At 46.9% G+C, this 20,263-nt stretch overlaps 1 protein-coding gene across 3 annotated transcripts in view; it reads left to right on the top strand.

Annotated features, from left to right (window-relative positions):
* The window catches only part of phf14 (PHD finger protein 14), a 105,204-nt gene that overhangs the window by 33,446 nt on the left and 51,495 nt on the right, over positions 1 to 20,263 (top strand). For 2 of the 3 annotated variants that reach the window (XM_079288491.1, XM_079288492.1), the window contains exons 12-16: positions 9,896 to 10,002; positions 10,206 to 10,337; positions 11,050 to 11,200; positions 18,734 to 18,796; positions 20,090 to 20,211. In XM_079288491.1, coding sequence (XP_079144617.1) covers positions 9,896 to 10,002; positions 10,206 to 10,337; positions 11,050 to 11,200; positions 18,734 to 18,796; positions 20,090 to 20,211 — 575 coding nt within the window. The remainder of the gene's footprint in view (positions 1 to 9,895; positions 10,003 to 10,205; positions 10,338 to 11,049; positions 11,201 to 18,733; positions 18,797 to 20,089; positions 20,212 to 20,263) is intronic. The other variant, XM_079288493.1, reaches the window with a different exon arrangement.

Genomic DNA, 20,263 nt, shown 5'->3' with positions numbered 1-20,263 from the left:
GGCGAGGCAGCAGAATGGACGGGAACTAGAAGGAGACTGGCAGTGAATCTGCAACGACCACCATAAATCACCTAATTATGAACACGTACGATTTAAGTAGCTACATCAGTCACAGCACTGCATGCTTTTGTGTCATCTATCTGACACATTTTCATCTCCTATTTGTCATCCTGCCTGTGCATTTGCAGAAATTATTGATGTCCCTGACCGGGACTCTCATCCCTCTTTTGTTCCTGATGCTCCTGGCAACTTCACAAGAGAACACTCACAAGACATTTTCTACCAGCCACTTTAAAATGCCACGAGGGACGAACAGCTACTGGGCAGCAGATATGATAACAAGGCAAGGCAAGTTTATTTGTATTGCACATTTCAACAACAGGGTAATTCAAAGTGCTTCACATGAAACCATTAAAAGCATAAAGGCAAAAGTAAAGGAGATTTAAAACATACATTGAAACAATAATCGATGTCTCCCTGAGACATTACGCTGCACGCAATCAACCATACACTGCCGCAATTCTGCAATTACTCGCACACAAACCACGTCTGGAAAAGATCTCTGCCGATCTGCGTTTTATGGTGTAAGCCTTGCACGAACTCGGTCCCGGAGGAAATGGCGACATATTGTGCACTTTCTAAATTTGAAAACAAAAGGCAAAAGAATAGGAGATTTAACAGCAATTAAGAACAGTGTAAGAAATAAAATACAGTAGTAAAATGCAGAAATGCAGGAAATTGATTAATATATAAATTGAATGTGGCTCAATTAAAGGCAGCAGCAAACAGAAAAGTCTTCAATCTTGATTTAAATGAGCTGAGGGTCTCAGCAGACCTGCATCTTTCTGGGACTTTGTTCCAGATATGAGGAGCAGAAAAACTGAAAGCTGCAGCTTTCTGACAGACTTTTTACAGAGACCTGTAAACACACCGTTACAGTAGTCCAGTCTGCTGAAGATAAATGCATGGACAAGTTTTTCCAAATCCTGTTGAGACATAAGACCTCTAATCCTTGATATATTCTTCAGGTGATAGTAGGCTAATTTTGTAATTGTCTTGATATGGCTGTTCAGGTTGAGGTCTGAATCCATAACTACACCTAGATTTCTGGCTTGGTTTGTGGGTTTTAACATCAGTGATTGAAGCTGAGCGGTGATTTTCAATTGTTCGTCATTGGTACCAAAAACAATTACTTCTGTTTTATCTTTGTTTAATTGAAGAAAATTCTGGCACATCTAGTTGTTGGTTTGTTCAATGCAGTTACCCAGCCCTTGTATGGGATTATAGTCCCCTGGTGACATAGTTATGTAGATTTGTGTGTCGTCTGCATAATTATGATAACACACTTTGTTGTTTTCCATAATCTGAGCTAGTGGAAGCATGTAGATGTTGAACAGAAGAGGCCCCAGTATTGAACCTTGGGGAACACCACATGTCATTTTAGTCAGCTCTGATGTGTAATCAGCTACAGACACAAAGTATTCTCGGTCCTTCCAGTAGGATTCAAACCAGTTAAGTGCTGTGCCAGAGAGTCCCACCCAGATTTTTAGTCTTTCTAGGAGTATGGCATGGTCGACCGTGTCGAATGCAGCACTGAGATCCAGTAACACTAAGACTGAACTTCTGCCATTGTCTATGTTTAAGTGGATGTCGTTGAAAACCTTAACAAGAGCAGTTTCAGTGCTGTGGTGCTGTCGAAAGCCTGACTGGAAAACATCAAAGCAGTTATTTACGGCCAAGAAGTTGGTCAGCTGTTGGAAAACCGCTTTTTCAATTATTTTACTTAAAAATGGGAGGTTTGATATTGGCCTGTAATTTTTCATCGTTGCGGAGTCTAAACTAGCCTTCTTTAGGAGCGGTTTAATAACTGCAGTTTTTAGGGCTTGTGGGAAGACACCTGAGAGAAGGGATGTGTTTACAATTTGTAAGAGATCAGTGGTCATGCAGTTTAAAATATTTTTGAAAAAGTGTGTTGGTAGAATATCCAAGCAGCAGGAGGACTTCAGGTGTAGTATAATGTCTTCTAGGCTTCTACGGTCGATTGAATGAAATTGTGTCATGATATTTGAATGTATGTTATTCAGAGATCGGGACAACACATATCCTGTGGTTGGTGTGGAGGCACTGACTGCTTGTCTAATTTTCTGAATTTTGTCAGTAAAAAAGGAGGCAAATTGATTGCATGCCCAGGTGGATTGGAGCTCAGCAGCTACCGACACTGGAGGGTTTGTTAGCCTATCGACGGTAGCAAATAAGGCACGTGTATTGTTCTTGTTTTTGGTTATGATGTCAGAGAAGAATGACTGCCTTGCATTTCTAAGTTCCAAATTATAATTGCGAAGTCTCTCTTTATAGATGTCACAGTGAACCTGGAGATTAGTTTTTCGCCACCTGCGCTCAGTTTTCCGACACTCTCGTTTCTCTATTTTGACCAGCGTAGCATTTCTCCAAGGAGATCTTTGCTTACCCGAGACAACCTTCACTTTAGTGGGTGCAATGGCATCAATAATATTTTTAACTTTGACTGAGAGGCAAGAGAGGGCTTGTGTGGAGGAGAACTTCTGAATAAATAGTTCACTGGTGTTTTCAGAGATGTAACGCTTTGTCACAACCTTGGTTTGGACATTTGTGTGCAAGGAGATTGCACTCAAAGAAAACACAGAAATGATCAGAGAGTGCAACATCAGTCACAGCAACCTTGGAAATGTTTACACCTTTGGTGATGATTAGGTCCAGAGTGTGCCCCCTGTTGTGGGTGGGTCCTGTCACATGCTGAGTCAGATCATAGTTATCAAGGACACCACATAGTTCTATAGACTCTCTGTCCTGGGGATTATCAACATGGATATTAAAATCACCAACAATAACAACACAGTCAAAATCAATACAGATTACAGGCAGCAGTTCAGTAAATTCATCAAAGAAGGTTGCACAGTATTTAGGCGGTCTGTAAATGTTTAGGAATAAAGCTTGAGTGGAATTTAGAGCCACATATTCAAAAGAACTAAAATGACCAAAGGACATCTGCTTGCATTGAAGAGAATCATTAAATAAACTAGAAAATGCATTTCCTGCTGAAAATGCATTGGAATGCTGAAAGCTGAAATGAATCTCAAAAACATTGCTGAAAATAGATGTCCAATTTTAAAAGAATTGCAAAAAGCTGAATAATCCAAAAAGATTACAAATATGAAGTCATATCACCCCTCTCCTGAAAGAGCTGAACATTTTGATATTCGAACGGTTTCTATAGCTTAAAAGAATTCCAGCAGTAGTGATATTTGTTGGTGGGGTGTGGGGGAGAAGGGGAGAGGAGACAGAATCATAATGTTAGATAAACACAAACCGGTTATTAAATTACAGGCTCATCACAAGCATTTCAGTTAGGATTCATTCTGTGGGGCTTTTATTTTAAAATGGCGTGTGTGTGTGTGTGGGGGGGGTGGAGGAGGGGGGAAATACCTCTAAAGATCCCTAAGACCTGAATGACTGTATGAGAGAGACACACAGAGAGAGAGGGAGAGGAGTGTATGTGCGCGTGTGTCTGTGAGTCTGTGTGTTTATCAACATCACTAATTGGCTCAATCGCGAACACCTGTGTGCCTGAAGCCATTTGAAAATATTCTCCATAGAGATCCCATTGAAAATAAAAAGCTTAATCATTTAAAAAGTTTAAAGGTTAGAAATATGAAAAGTCATAGCACACCTCTGGTGAAAGAGCTGAACATTTTGATGGTTGAATGGTTTCTGTTAGATAAACACAAACCGGTTATTAAATGACAGGCTCATCACAAGCATTTTAGTTAGGATTCATTCTGTGGGGCTTTTATTTTTAAAATGGCGTGTGTGTTTGTGTGGGGGGGGGGGTGGAGGAGGGGGGAAAGACCTCTAAAGATCCCTAAGACCTGAATGACTGTATGAGAGAGACACAGAGAGAGAGGGAGAGGAGTGTATGTGCGCGTGTGTCTGTGTGTTTATCAACATCACTAATTGGCTTAATCACGAACACCTGTGTGCCTGAAGCCATTTGAAAATATTCTCCATAGAGATCCTATTGAAAAAATAAAAAGCTTAATCATTCAAAAACTTTAAAGGTTAGAAATATGAAAAGTCATAGCACCCCTCTGGTGAAAGAGCTGAACATTTTAATAGTTGAACGGTTTCTGTAGCTTAAAAAATGGAGGAGAAGCGGTGCGACGGAAGAAATAGAAGAAGTTGAATAAAGAAACAGGATAACAAGGATAATAAAGTTGGAATGCTTAACAGCATTCCAACAATGAGACTAATCATAATGGTAGTAGCAGTGGGTGTCAGCAGGACCACGGCGGGAAGAAGGACCAGGGTCCAGGTATTACCCTGATCCATGGAAACCTGTGAGGAGAGAAAGCACAAAGACTCTGAGGAAAAGACAAAGTTAGCAATGAGCATTAATGGGACATGAATTCATACAGAAGGAGAGAGAGAAGAGAGAGGAGCTCAGTGTATCCTAGGAAGTACCCCGGCAGTATCAGTCTATAGCAGCATATCTAGGGGCTTGTAGGGGACGACCGAATTCACGGGGCCCCTTTAAGGAAAGGGGCGTAACCCTGGTGACAGAGGGGGTTAAAGGGTGACAGGAAGTGAATGTGTAAAATGTTTGTATCCCACTTGTCGGAGAGCGTGGTGTTTTCGAAAGTGGACCTGGTACGAGGTTACCATCAAGTGCCCGTTCACCCGCTGGACATTCCCAAGACTGCGCTGATCACTCCGTTTGGCCTGTTTGAGTTCTTGAGGATGCCGTTTGGCCTAAAAAATGCAGCGCAGACGTTCCAGCGTCTAATGGCGTTTCCTGTTCGTCTACCTGGATGACATCCTGGTGGCCAGTTCGTCAAGAGCGGAGCACAGGTCTCACCTCCGGACTCTATTCGAGCGACTCAGCCAGCACGGGTTGATCATCAACCCGGCTAAGTGCCAGTTTGGGTTGACCACCATTGACTTTCTGGGTCACCGCATCACAAAGGACGGGGCGCTCCCCCTCCCGGCAAAGGTGGAGGCAGTGACTAACTTTACACGCCCACTCACGGTGAGGGCCCTGCAGGAGTTTTTAGGCATGGTGAACTTTTACCATTGCTTTATTCCCCGAGCAGCGCAAGTGATGCGGCCCCTGTACGAAGCCCTGAAAGGCAAGGCCATCAAACAGCTGGTGGATTGGACTGAAGAGAGGGAACTTGCGTTTGTTGATGCGTAAACAGCTCTGGCAAACGCAACAATGCTGGCACACCCGTCACCTAAGGCTCCGATTGCCATCACCACGGATGCTTCGGACTACGCGGTGGGCGCGGTGCACGAGCAGTGGGTGAAAGGGGCGTGGCAACCGCTGGCCTTCTTCAGTCGACAGTTACGGCCTAATGAGCGGAAATACAGCACGTTCGATCGGGAGCTCCTCGGCCTCTTTCTGGCCATTCGGCATTTCCGGTTCCTGCTGGAGGCTCGGCCGTTCACTGCGTTTGTGGATCACAAACCACTGACGTTTGCCATGAGTAAGAGCACCGAACCATGGTCTGCACGCCAGCAGCGCCAGCTCTCCTTCATATCAGAGTTTACCACGGATCTGCAGCATGTAGCGGGCAAGGAAAACCTGGTCGCAGACTGTCTCTCCAGGGCTGTCACCGGGGCTGTCCAGTTAGGCTTGGACTATAACAAGATGGCAGAGGATCAAGTTACAGACCCGGGCGTCCAGGAGTTGAGGACGGCAGTCACGGGACTGCGGTTGGAGGAGGTCCCGTTTGGCGAAACTGGCGTTACGCTCCTGTGCGACGTCTCCACAGGCCAGCCGCGGCCAGTTGTTCCTGACGAATGGAGACAGCAGGTTTTCAATGCTATTCATGGTCTGTCCCACCCGGGCAAGAGGGCGTCTCAGAAGTTGATCTCAGCAAAATTTGTCTGGCACGGGCTGAAAAAGGATATACGGAAGTGGGCCGGGACTTGTGTGGTGTGCCAGCTCTCCAAGGTGCACCGTCACATAAAGGCCCCGTTAGCACAGTTCTCTGTGCCAGAAAGGAGGTTCGATCATGTGAATGTGGACTTGGTAGGACCTTTGCCCCCATCCCGTGGGTTCACACATCTCCTCACGATGGTAGACCGAACCACTCGTTGGCCAGAAGCTGTCCCGTTGTCATCAACAACGGCGGATGAGGTGGCTCGGGCATTTATTCAGGCTTGGGTCGCCAGGTTTGGAGCCCCAGCTGACGTTTCCTCAGACCGAGGCCCACAGTTTACATCAGAGCTGTGGAATGCAGTTGCAAGAAGCCTAGGGGTGAAGCTCCATCGCACTACCGCCTACCACCCGCAGGCTAATGGCTTATGCGAGCGGTTCCACCGGTCGATGAAAGCTGCTCTCTGTGCCAGCCTCAAAGACAGCAGTTGGGTGGACAGGCTCCCGTGGGTCATGTTGGGGCTCAGGACAGCCCCCAAAGATGATCTGCAAGCTTCATCGGCTGAGCTGGTCTATGGAGAGCCACTGCGGGTCCCGGGGGAGTTTATCCCCAAAGTCACAGACCCTTGGTCTGCAACCCAGCAGCGGGAAACGCTCCTGGAAAAAGCCAGGCTGTTTAAACCAGTGCCCACGTCGCAGCACGGCCTTCCGCAGTCATATGTCCCGTCCAGCTTCAGGTCAGCGGAGTATGTGTTTGTTCGCCAGGGCGGCCACCGTGGACCCTTTCAACCCCCCTACGTCGGGCCGTTTCGGGTGCTGGAGACCGGAGACAAAACCTGCAAGGTCGACATGGGCGGCAAGCTGGAGTACGTGTCGGTTGACCGCCTTAAACCAGCACATCTGGACCAACCTGTACGGTTGGCTGAACCCCCACGGGGGGGCGGCCTCGTGCCCTCCCACCTCAGCACGACAGGACCCGGAGGGGGCCTTCAACGGTGGTTCTGCCTCCGGCCCGAGAGACACGGAGTCGGGCTGGTCGGTTGATCCGGGCCCCCAAACATTAATGGTTGGGACTAATCTCGGGAGTTGGTGAATTCTGGGGGGAGGCATGTAGGGGACGACCGAATTCACGGGGGCCCCTTTAAGGAAAGGGGCGTAACCTTGGTGACAGAGGGGGTTAAAGGGTGACAGGAAGTGAATGTGTAAAATGTTTGTATGGATGGAAATAAACGGCCACATGGTGCAGCCAAAGGGAATACTCGACTCCTTGTTTGTTTCCACACACCTACAGGCTGGTCCAAGGCAAGCCTGAGCCAGCCCCAACTATACACATGAGCCAGGCCCAACTATAAACCTGAACCAGCCCCAACTATAAACCTGAACCAGTCCTAACTATAAACCTGAACCAGCCCTAACTATAGACCTGAACCAGCCCTAACTACAAACCTGAACCAGCCCTAACTGTAAACCTGATCTAGCCCCAACTATAAACCTGAACCAGCCCCAACTATAAACCTGAGCCAGCCCTAACTATAAACCTGAGCCAGCCCTAACTATAAACCTGAGCCAGCCCTAACTATAAACCTGAGCCAGCCCTAACTATAAACCTGAGCCAGCCCTAACTATAAACCTGAGCCAGCCCTAACTATAAACTTGAACCAGTCCTAACTATAAACCTGAGCCAGCCCTAACTATAAACCTGAGCGAACCCTACCTATAAACCTGAGCCAGTCCTAACTATAAACCTGAGCCAGCCCTAACTATAAACCTGAACCGGTCCTAACTATAATCACGTGAACAGACACAAACTTATCTAAAGTCTCTCCAGCTGTTAAAGCCGACTGACAGCTGATCAGCTGTGATCATCAGCACCGTCATCAGAAACGGACGTCGCTTCACGTGACGCAACTGAGGGAAGGACGTCACATGTCTCTTAACACATATCTCCTCGTTTCCTCTCTCCTTAATCAATACGCTGCACGCCTCACTGTGTGGAGGAGACCGGGATCAATCTGTAATGGGTTGAGCAACATCAGGCTTGACCTAAGCATTGCAGAAACATATAAATAGATATCACGAAGGATCATTTCTGTTTCATCTAACGACTAATTGATCGATTGATTGTTTTTACGTTCCAGAATAATCGGAATGAATGTACCTAAAATGAATTTAACAATTGTGTCTGATTAATATTCCAATGTTATTCAATCATCTTTTCTGAATAACTAAAGACTGATAATAAACCCTCAATCGCTCGTCGATCGATCAATAACCCCACTGACTGCTGTGACACAGATGAACTGAATGGCTGTCTGTCACAACAGCCCTTAACTTACCTTCAATATCTGTACTGCAGGACGTGCGAGTGTGAATGTTTGTGATGTGGATGAATGTCATCACAGGAGTGGTATGCAGGTCGGAGAATCACTGGCATGTATGTTTGGCTCATTGTGGGGCAAAGAAACTATTCCAACGATTTACAAAGGATCGGCATCCTGACTGCTGCTCTGTGATTGTACTGTGTTGAATATCGAATGTGCTGAGCAACAGGAAGTGTTCCAGGTTGCTGCTGCTCTGTGATGTCTTCAGTGTTTCCTGAGGACACACTGAAGACATCACAGATGTGTGATCTGTGTGCTTCATAGTCTGGACCTTCTAAACGTCTTCATCTGTCTGATAAAGCCTGTTAACAATGTTGAAACCGCTCCATATCAGCAGGAGAGACGCTGCCTCGTGGTCGGACGCGGACAAACTGCAGTCCAGGTTGCGGAGATAGCCCCCCCTCCCTCTATCAGGCCTCCCTGCGGGGAAGCTCCCTCGGCGCTGCAGGCAGAGCGAGCGCGCCCAGATTAGAGCCTCCTCGGGGGAAACCTTGTCTGTTTAGTGACAAACTCGGTCCCTACGAGATAAGTTTTCTAATTAACCTGCGTGGCAGCAATGCACCTGAGATCCAGGGGAGAGTAAACTAGCTGTGTGCTGCTGCTGTCCACCTGCCCTTCCTTCTCCTCACTGCTCTGCTCTGCTAACAGGCTGAACTCTCAGCCAACACAAAGCAGGTGATCAGTAAAGTCTCACTTGTCAGTGATACAACTGTGACCGGCCTACAGTTTTACTTTTCATTCTAAGTAGAAAGGTATAATCTGCAACTAGGCTGCACATTAGATGATCAGCAACTTTCTCATCAACGACATGAACTCTGATTGGACGAACAGACCCTTGCTTGGCACGTATGTAACTATTATTATGAACTTATTTAGAAACAATAAACCCGTCATTTTGTATAAAGGGAATGATGGCACTCAGCTTCCGCCAAAAAACAGCTTAAGTGACAGATTTTAACATTATATTCAATTTAGGAAGCCATCCAGTTTAATAATAAGGAAAACATTTGATATGAATCGATTACATCTCAATCCCAGGGTTGCTCCAGAGTTCTTGTGATGGTGTACAGTGACTGCATGCGCCTTTAAGTAAACGATGAGAATGATTCTACCACCGCTTAGTATCTGTGGCTGCTGTAAGCGCTGCACACTTGGACACAAGAAGGGAGTTCCAGGCGTGCATCCGTTTGAAAGAACGTCTCTGAAAGCAGAGAAATACAAACGTAACCACATACTGCAGGCTGTTTGGTCGACTGAATACGTATCATTCTCCTTCTACCATAAATACACAACATGTCCACTGACACCGTACTCTCACAACTCATCCACGCTGGCCACGTGGTTACTATACTGACACCTTATTACGGTCAACTCGCCAAACTTCAATGCAAACAACGAGTTAATTTGTATTTCTCATTATCACCTTTTCCAGCTTTATTCTGAAAGATCCACCAACGTCAGTGTTTTCCTCCACAGAGTACCAGTCTGTGTGTAACCAGCGTGTCCTGTGTGTACCCAGAGGACAGGGTCACTGTTCTGGGAAGACATGTTGCTGCTCATAGCTGTAACAGGAAAACACGTGTGCATCTTTTTTTGGCAGAAACTGAACACGCCAGCTGTTCTGAAAGCCCCAAAAGAGAGGAAGCCCAGCAAGAAGGAGGGAGGATCCCCAGGGAAATCATCCAGCCTGCCAGCAATCCTCTACAGGTGAACACACTGTCCTGAGAGACGCTAGCAACGCACAGCCAGGATCACAGATGAAGGTTAAATGATCACGTCCACATACGGAGACCAGGGTGCTTTTGTCTTCAATGTCCTATCAATAGATACATACCTTTATGTAAGGCTGCTCAAACACTACTTTTTCTGCGAAATAAGCAGTAACCATCGTTTCACGTGTTTTCCTGCAGTTGTGGCATCTGTAAGAAGAACCAGGACCAGCATCTGCTGGTGCTGTGTGACACCTGCAAGCTCTACTACCACCTGGGCTGCCTGGAGCCACCGCTCACACGCATGCCCAAGAAGACCAAGAACAGCTACTGGTGAGAGACACGAGGGGTTACACGGGCCGGACGCGTCCTGAAGGTTCGGGACCTGAGCACCATGGAGACTGAATCACTGTCAGTGGCTGAGGCGTTCCCTGTGTATTCTTTGGATCACTGTAAGCTTGAGGAACCTTTAGTGAAGGTTACACAGCCCAAGGTTCCTCGGGAGGATCTGCTGCTCCGTCAGTCCTCACATCCGCTGGCTGCAGAGCCTCCACTGTACATGCCGCTGTGCTTCATGACATGTTCAACATTAGAGGAACACCACCAAATCACACTACTTCAGGCTGTCTACGCTGACTGATCAGTGTCCCATGCGCTATCATTCAGTACAGACATGGACGTAAACTGCAACCCGATGGAGGCTAAACATATGAATATGGATATTTGAAACGTTATTAACTTGAACTTGAGTTCCTGGTTCAGCTCGTTAGACCAGTTCCACTAGATACCATTATGACCATTATATTTATCAACACAACGAACTACACATGACGTCTCGACAGGTTTCTGCTGCAATGCTAGCAGCACAGTGGTGTTTGCTAGAGGAAGGGTCAGAGGTCAGAGTCATCAGGGTCGGCACCATCTTTGTATGTCCGTCCTCTGTCTCTCAGCTCTTTCCCTCTTCTGATGAGTGTACAGCAGAGATTCTGTGTGATAATACAGATCAACACAGCTGAGTGGGAGGAGTTCTCTTCCTTCTCCTCAGGCAATGCTCCGAGTGTGACCAGGCCAGCAGCGACGAGGCCGATATCGCCATGGAGACACTACCAGACGGCACCAAGAGGTCCAGGAGGCAGATCAAAGGCCCGATCAAGTTCATCCCCCAGGAGATGTCGCCAGAGCCCAAGAAACATCAAGTGAGAGGATTTAGAATGTGATCGGTAGTGATTAAGAGGGCGATTGATCGATCTGCATCGATCACAGATAATGAAGCTGAGCTCTCGTTGGCCTCACGCTGTCCACGTTATCAGGAAGGTGCACACGGTGGTAGTGATGTTCCCATGAGCAGAGGCTACACATCTGTAGCTTCTGTTCCAGAAGTCAGTGGAGACAGATGTGGATTTGTTCTTGTTTGAACCGAGGCAGGATGAATCCACTCCAACTGACACAAACAAGAGCCTGATGGGACATCACTGAATCATGCTGTGCTGTCACACCTTCCACAGATCCTCACAGATTTCCGTGAATAAAGCACTTTACAGCATCTTGGTTTTTAAGGTGTTTTAAAAGTATAGAAAAAATAAATACGAGGAAGCAGAGTCCGCTGAAACTCAACCAGCCTCCACAGAATGACAGCACTGAGTGATGTGGAGAGTTTTATGAGAACTAAAGTCTTGTGATTTGTGCACTTAACAATCATTAAGATCAAATCTCTACAAGATCCAGCACAAATACATTTAAATGTCCAAACGTCATCGGGTTTAAGGACAGGTTCACACTGTCACGAGTACATTGACACAAGAAACTCTCCGTCACTCACAAAAAGGGGGGGGGGCTCTTCAGATTTATGTCGAACGTCTCCAGTGCTGTAAAACTTGTTCACGAGCAAATTCTACTGTTTCACACACACACACGCACTCACACTCTCTCACACTCTCTCTCACACACACACACACTGATATTAACTGCCGTCAGCACCACCTGAGTCCTCGCGCACCAATTCAGCGCCAGCCTCTTGCACAGGCAGCTGTGAGCGAGGAACACAGTGAATTGCAAAGTGTCTGCTGTGTGTAGCAGTGAGCGGACAGAGCACCCACATGGAGCGCCGTATGACGCCGCTGTGCGTCCGCCATATTGGAGTGGGCAAGATCCACTAGTGACCAAATGCAAACTGTATTAAGCAGCCTTCTCTCTCAATGAACTGTAACTCGCCTCATTGAATATGATAAGCGTACTGATTACTTATTGTTAATGAATCCAGTTGGTCAGCTCTCTGCGACACCATGAAGCTGAATAAGCACAGCTGCCTCTGGAGGCTCTGACCTGTGAAGAGGAGACATCAAGTGTAAAGACTTACAGTTTAAGCTTACGTGAATATTCCAAAACGTGTCGATTTCCACATCTCTGACATTGTTATAAAGCTGCATGGATGCTCGTCTGTTATCTGCCAGTAGGATCATGTGATCGGCTGCGTATGTGCTTGCGTCCATGCGTCTCTGAGTGAGTGTGCACCTCGATGTCTGTCCTAATCTCCGGTTCCTCTGCAGCCAACTGCTTCATGTTCCGGCTGCATGCTCGTTGCAGTGACTCACCCTTGTTTGATCTGCCGCTGACCGGCTGAGTGCGTCGTTGAAACCCCAGCCGGCGACTCTGCGCCCTATTGCGCCCTATTTGTTGGGAGCAAGTGGCCAAGAATCACACACCATCACCCGTCTGATTTATTTTCTTTTTTTCACAACATGCCTTCAAGATTTGGCCAAACCCCAAAATGAAGTCTTCATAAAACATGATGATGACGAGGCAACTGATAACTAATAGATATTATTCCAGTAACACCCAAGATTAATGTTCAAATGATAAGCACACTTGCTTCACGACGGCTTTTTTGAGAGAGGAACGGGAGCCTCCCTCCATCCCTCACTGGATCCCACTTATCTATACTGACCATGCGCTCTGATGCTGCCATACAGAGCAGCTTCCCCGCTCCCTCAAGAAACACTCCAGATTGATATCTGACAGCTCGGTGGTGAGGGGGGGGTTGTCTTTCCCTTCCCTTTGTGTTTTTCCACTGTCAATGTGTGACCCAGTGCCTCTCACTAGGACTTGAGGGAACTTTCCTCTTGTGACCGCGGTCACTCACAGCAGAGTCGATTCCACCGAGAGCCGCTCCCCAACTTCAGTCTGTATAGGAAGGAACAAAGGAAGGAACAAAGGAAGCGCCTCAGCCGCTCTGTCGTAGAGGGGAAACAGCAGAGTGTGTTGGAGCACAGTGGCAGTCCGGGTTAATGTATTCCTCTGTTAAGGTTTGGAAACCCCAGGCCCAGACATGTGCCGAGGACCCTGCTGGAGCTCTCGGGGATTAAGCAGCTTTCTGATGTTTTTCACCCGGGCGAGGCGCAATGGCAGACGCTAAAAGGGCCACGCTTTGCATTTTAATGCTTTTACCAGGGTGCCCGAGCACTGACACTCCTCTAAAGCCACGTTTCTATAGATCAGGACTGGCTAACCTACCTCCCGCTGGCCTGTGTGTGTGTGTGTGTGTGTGTGTGTGTGTGTGTGTGTGTGTGTGTGTGTGTGTGTGTGTGTGTGTGTGTGTGTGTGTGTGTGTGTGTGTGTGTGTGTGTGTGTGTGTGTGTGTGTGTGTGTGTGTGTGTGTGTGTGTGTGTGAGAGAGAGAGAGAGTTGGGGAGTTTTCAGGGCAGGAAAGAGCAGCGTGTGCACACATTTACTTTTGCCCAAAAGGGCGCACGTGGCCCGGCACCACCTTGATGGAGCTGAGGGTCTTGTGGCTGTTATTCACGGCCTGTAGTAAAACCTCTAAAGTCAGCCTAAACTACGTGTTGTTCAGCATGTATGTAATGTCGCAGCTGTAAAATGAATGCTCCATGATCCGACACAGCTCTGCTAAAGATAGAGCGCCTCGAACACTCCTGTCCAGATTGACGAGTCATCAGCACACATTTGTTCTGGGCTGTAAGAGAAAGGCAGTCAGGGTTTTGTCCGACTCGTGGATCCAATTTGAAGAGGTTTCTCACTGTCAGCAGCTTTCAGCCCCCGCCCCTGATGCTCTCATTAAGGGAAGGTGTTTTTGAGAGATAGTCAGTTGAAGCACAACTAGATCACTCTGAAAATGAAAGAACTTTGAACAGCAGAACCCGCTTGGTAACGCTGTCTCTAAGGTCCGAATAACACACAGTAAAGACAGTCGAAGGTTGTGTTAACACTGAGCAGTGTTACCCAGTAACAGGTAGTGTGAGGATGACGCTTTCATACATTAGTTATTCATCCGTCATGCTACCAGAACGCGGTCAGCTGTTCGTGCCAGGTGGGTTTATGGTACGATGATGAACATGGCAGCATGTGAAGATGAATGTGGCCTCAGCATGCGTGACCGGTCCCTACGGAGAGGGGAGGCAAGCAACCCTTCAACTGGAAGCATCGCCTCAGTCAAGGATGCAAAGAACATTACGTTGTCCGTTGTATACTTTACTTTACTATATTACTTTAAAAGTAATATAGTAAAGTAAAATGTAAAGTAATACTACTTTGTTAAAGGAGTAATAAGTCAAATAGTATCTCATTACACTTCCTGATGCACACATGTGGCTGTAGGTGAAGATGTGATGGATCAGATAAAGCGGGTATTTCCAACACATAATGAAATATTAGTCATTTTCTACACGTGTGTGTGTGTGAGTGGGGGTGTGTGTGTGTGTGTGTGTGTGTGGTTGTGTGTGTGTGTGTGTGTGTATATATGCCATCAGTTGTGCTAGAAAGTACTGGCATCTTGTTGTCCATGGTGTACTTTGGACCTCACCCAGTTGCATGCTGGGCACAAGGCTCTGGAGCACCATGCCTTGAACAGGCTGGTTGGTTGCCACATACGTTTTGACAGAGAATGATGTGTTGAAGTCGATGCTTTCTTGACACGTTTTAGTGGCCTTTGAATGAAGCAGCGAGCGCTGTGTCAGCACGAGCAGCGAGCCTCTACCGGCCCTAAGAACGTTCCAACTGCATCAGTGTTTCACACAGACACTGATGGGTGGGCATTGGACTCTCTAGGGCAGAGGTCTTCAACAGGAGGTACTGCAAGGGCCCGAAAAATGTTTGGTTGATTCGATAAGTAAAAAAAAACCTCTGTAAACATGAATGTGTCCGTTATTTAAATAGTTCAGTGTTGTATGAAAGAGAACAGGTATCGTTATGCATGACAGCGGCACTAATAGACCATCACTCATTTTAGTTTCCACATTTATGTTTAAAATAAAAACGTCAATTTGGGACTACAGATGAAAAATAGCCTTTTGGCTAACGCTGGTGCATTTACAGAAATGTGTTTATTAATGTGCACTGTCCCTTATCACATAAACCAATGAATACAAAATAATAGCTTGTATGATGATTATCATGCAATTAACAGACAATGTTGATGTTGGCATTGGTATCAGCTGACATGGTGTGTTTATAAAAGGCAGTGGCACGGCCCCCTACTCACTGCACATTGCACATGTTTAAAATAACAACATGAACATATCAACCGGTGTATTATTTCAGTATTGAATGCACAATAAAGAGGTATACACGGTACTAGGCCCATTTAATATAAAACACCATTTTATACACTATATATAGTCGGGGGTCCCTGCTCCATCGCTCTACCAGTTTGGGGGTCCTTGGCCTGAAAAACATTGAAGACCCCTGGTCTAGGGCAGGGATTCCCAAAGTGGGGTGCGCGCACCCCTGGGGGTGCGCGAGCTGCCTCTAGGGGGTGCGCGAGAGGAAAAGTGTAATGGCGGTCTGATGGTGTAATAATATTAGATATAAAAAAAAAATGTAATTTTAATTTAAAAACTGTCAGGTGGGACATCTGAAGCTATCAGTCGTAAAAGAGGAGAGGGACAGAGAGAGAGAGAGGAATCGGAGGCGAGGGGAACGGAGAGGTGCGTTATTGGGGAGAGACTGGGAGAAGAAATCGAGCCAGAGTCAGAGGAAGATGAGACGGCGCAGACTGGGAAAAAAAGAGGAAATATGATGAAAAGTATCTGTGTCTGGGCTTCACTTGGATTGGCAACGCAGATTCCCCAAAGCCACAGTGCGTGGTGTGCAGTGAGGTTCTGGCTAACAGTCTGAAGCTCTTATTTACGTCGCCACCTGAACACCAAGCACGCCAGTGCAAGTCAAAAGCCCCTTACATTGTTTATATCGAAATTGGAGGAGTTACAAAACAGCCAAAAACAACTGGAGTCTCATTCATGTGTTGGGTCTATAAATGACGCACTACGGGCTTCATATCTGGTTACAGAATAGCGAGAAAGGGGCTACCGCACACAATCGCCGAAGACGTGAGCTTGCCAGCTGCCAGAGAGATGGTGGAATGTATGATTGGGGCAAAAGAGTTGGACATGATCCCGGTGTCCAACAACACTGTGTCGCGCCGCATCGATGCTTTGTCCGAAGACATCCTGGCTGCATTAGTCGCTCATTAATTGTAAATTAAATGTGACAATCTGCCTCTGAGCCTGTGCGTGTGTGCTCGCATCCGTATTGCTCTTTAAAAGTGACGCCTTGTGTCACTGAAAGTTATTGAAACTTTGTTGCAGTGTTTCAGGGCGTTTTCACACCTTCAGTTCGTTTGCTTTGTTGCAGTTGCTCCTTTGTTCGGTTTGTGTTCACACTGCAACATTTAACAGCGGACTAAATCTTGTAAACAAATGCCACGCGCGAGCAAACTGTTCTCTCATTGGTCCGATTCTTATGCGGCTATGAAGGCTTAAAAGGCTCTGTTGCTTCTTTTTTTTTTTTTTTTTATTAAGGGGGGGGGGGGGGGGGTGCGCGAACCCGGTCGGGATGTAGAAGGGGGTGCGCGGCCTAAAAAGTTTGGGAACCGCTGGTCTAGGGGGTCGTGCCCCCTGGAAGTCAGATTAGTGATGAAGAGGACAGAACTATGAAGACCGTTGTGCTCCTGTGAAGCTGTGCTGTAGCAGGGATGGACTGTAACAGAGAACATGTAGGCTGCTCAACTACTGCACTAGAGTACCGTTGTGAGGTGTCTCTGGCCATAGAGTCCCTCTCCATTGTTGATATGAATCTACTGTGGAATCATATGAAACATAACCTCATCATCATCTTCATCCTTGTTGATTTTGGGCTGAACTTCCCCTTGAAGGTGAACGTTGGTGGCACTCGTTAGCCTTCGACTGCAGCTCAACATGTGCAGCAGCTATCTGAGCCCAGGTGGAAACAGGCTTGCAGAAGTTGAGGCCTTCTATTCAAGCAACATCAGACATTCTTTTTAAACAGAGCACCGGTAAAACACCAGCTCCTGCAGAGAGTATTGCATTGTGGGTTATTTGTAGCTGCAGTTTTTTAAATATTTGCCGCGCTAATTAAAATCAAGGTGTCGGGGGTTGTTGTCACCGTGCCATTTAGGATCATTTCATTCTGTCAGACGCCTTCCACTGTAATTCCATGTTAAAAGAGAATGGTTCATTTGACCTCATGATAATTAAGAGGAAGTTTAAAGAGGAACTCCGGGTTCCAGAGGCTAACTGGAGGTTCCTGCTAATAGCACATGATTTACTGCTGCCAGCGCAGTGCTAACATTAAACCTCCAGTATGAACATATGCCATTAATCAGCTGTAAATGATAAGAATGAAGTTAATATATGTAGTAACTACCACTGCCTATGCTCTGTTAATCTCTCTAATCCTGAGTGAAATGATTCATGCTTGTTAAAGACGCACTGATGTACTTAATGAAAAGATTGATTTTGCCGGGGACTTGTAAACTGCCTGCCGGTTTAATCTGCTCACCTGAGCAGAGGCTGAGCGGGCTTTACTGCTGAACTGCACCTTGCTCTCCCCGGCCTTACACATGACTGTACAGACACTACTTCCAGGCAGAAATAAGGAAATCATCTTTTGTTTGGTGGTGGAGCAGGAGGAATGGCGAAGGTTCGCGGGAGCCAATTGGCAGCGTTCTTGCCGTTAGCATTCTTAACGATAAGTGCCCCATCTGGGGAGCGGTGGCCAGCCGAAGGTGACAGATGGGATTGTTTCCACAATCTGTTTAAATATGTTGTCGATTCTTCTTCCCCTTCTAAACCTCCCCAGCAGCTCCCAGCGCTCACCAGCTAGCAAACGAGAAGGGGACGTTTGAGTTCTCATTTCCTTTCATGCTTCGTTCAGTCTCCTGCGAGGACAGAACACAGGTCAGACCGTGCAGGAGACGGAGTGTTGCTACATCCGTCCTGCACCGTCCAGCCTCCACAGAGAGTGTGATCGCTGCTCGCCGTGTTCAGCAGGCGGGTTAGTGCCACAGCGCCACTAGCTGTGGAAGAGGTGACGTGCTGCTGCGAGCCGGGTTTCATGTGTTGGAGTGAAGAGATGCATAGAGAGGCTGGATTCCATTCATTGATTGGATGAGTGCCTCTACACACAGACCTCGCTGTGGATATTCATCACTGAACAGCAGCAGATCGAGCTTCTGTACTGTCACGTATTCCCAGGTACAGATGGATATTTAAGGATTTAAATCAAACCCTTTGCTTTTGATTGGACTGATACAGAGTTGGTGGACTTGGCTTCACCCCCCCCCCCCCACACACACACACATGGTTGGAAATACGATTGTATTTGAAGATGTCTTTGTACATTTCTTTCTGAATACTTTAACGATGTGAAGAGTGTGAGCAGGAATGTGTCTCTGAGTTGAATGTTTGTGTTTTGCAGAGAACCAGAGGGCAGAAGAGGAAGAGGGTTCCCATGGGTGAAGACAGAGAAGATAAGCTGGAGGTTAGTCCTAGCCTACATCTGAATGACCCACTCCAGCTCTGCTCTTCACCGTCACTGACCTTTGCTTTTCTGACTGGATTGAATGGATTTCAGACTCTTTCAATCAGTCAGAAGAAGAGTCTCATTGTCCTCGATTCATTTATTGATCATGTAACAAAGGTCACATATAGGAAATACCTCCAACTGCTGCTTTCTCTCTCCATCACCAACAGCTTCTGTTAGATTCATGGGGAAGGAAGCAACTCATCATGACGCTTAACAAAGCAAATGTTTGGTATATTAACTTGATCAATATTTAAAATACTTCAATTGAAGTGGATTGATTGACTGTTGACTGACGGTGTCACTGCTGTCAGGCTACTATGGGAAGAAATAGTTCAACCTTTTAGTAAATGGATGATCTACCAGAGGACAGATGTGTTTGTGTGAGCTCTGGGGTTGGATCCAGCAGGTGTCCATGTTGGCTCAGTTTGGGTTTAAGGGGACGTTTTGCACTGGAACTATTACTTGACAAGCAGCAACCTAGCACAGTGACGTGTTGCCAGGTTTGGTACCAAATTGTCCGCACAGAGACCAAAGCCTGTGCTCCTCGACCGCGTCTGGGCAACATATGCTGTGGCCACAGAAGAGCTGGGTGGATGGATACACTGTCATTTGTCAGGAAATAGATCCAACCAGAGTTGGGTTGGTTTTCCTTCAACGTGAACTGGCATTTGTCATTAGGACACATTCTGCAAAGTAAAAAGTAGCTCAGCTCAGCCAGTGTTTGGCTGAAGGGCAGCCCGGTTTAGAAACATTTACAGCGGCCCAACCCTGGTTCTGACGCACATCTCAAGCTACAACCACAGATGGATGTATCTACAGTTGTGCTTGTGTAAAGGTGTTGAGTTGACCTTTAGAGCTGTTGGTGTATTTTTAGAATCGTGCACAGAACCATGCAAGCTGTTTCCCTCTGCGTCCAGTCTTAATGCTAAGCTAGGCTAACCGCGTCCTGACTCCGGCGCTGTACTTAACCCAGAGACATGATCGATGTCACTCTTCTCATCTTTCTCAAACAACAGAGGTCAGTAATTCTTACTTTGTTCTATAAACAAAAGTGAATGATGTTTAAATCACACAAACCAACGGGACACATCGGCTCCTGGAGTGGAGAGCGGTCCACTGTGAAGAACCCACACCCAACAGTGAAACGATGCTCTGTCTCTGTCTCTCCACATTCCTTTTCTGTCTTACATCCCGACCACCAACAAGTGCCCAAACAGCCCTGGATTCTAATGAGCCGTGTTTCCATAGGAACCACTACCACGGGAACGCCGACAACGGCAGTCTGCAATGCAGAAAAAACCCAAAGCTGACGACACGAGGACCGAGTGCACAGCCTGCAGAGGACCGGGCGACAACGAGAACCTCGTGAGGTAAGCGAGAGAGGGGGGGGGGGGCTCCTGATGATTAAAGTTCAGTCTTCAT

The sequence above is a fragment of the Melanostigma gelatinosum genome (genome assembly GCF_949748355.1).
Source record: "Melanostigma gelatinosum genome assembly, chromosome: 17".
Lineage (NCBI taxonomy): Eukaryota > Metazoa > Chordata > Actinopteri > Perciformes > Zoarcidae > Melanostigma > Melanostigma gelatinosum.
Note: the sequence above shows the minus strand (reverse complement) of the source record. Positions and strands in the feature narration are given on the sequence as shown.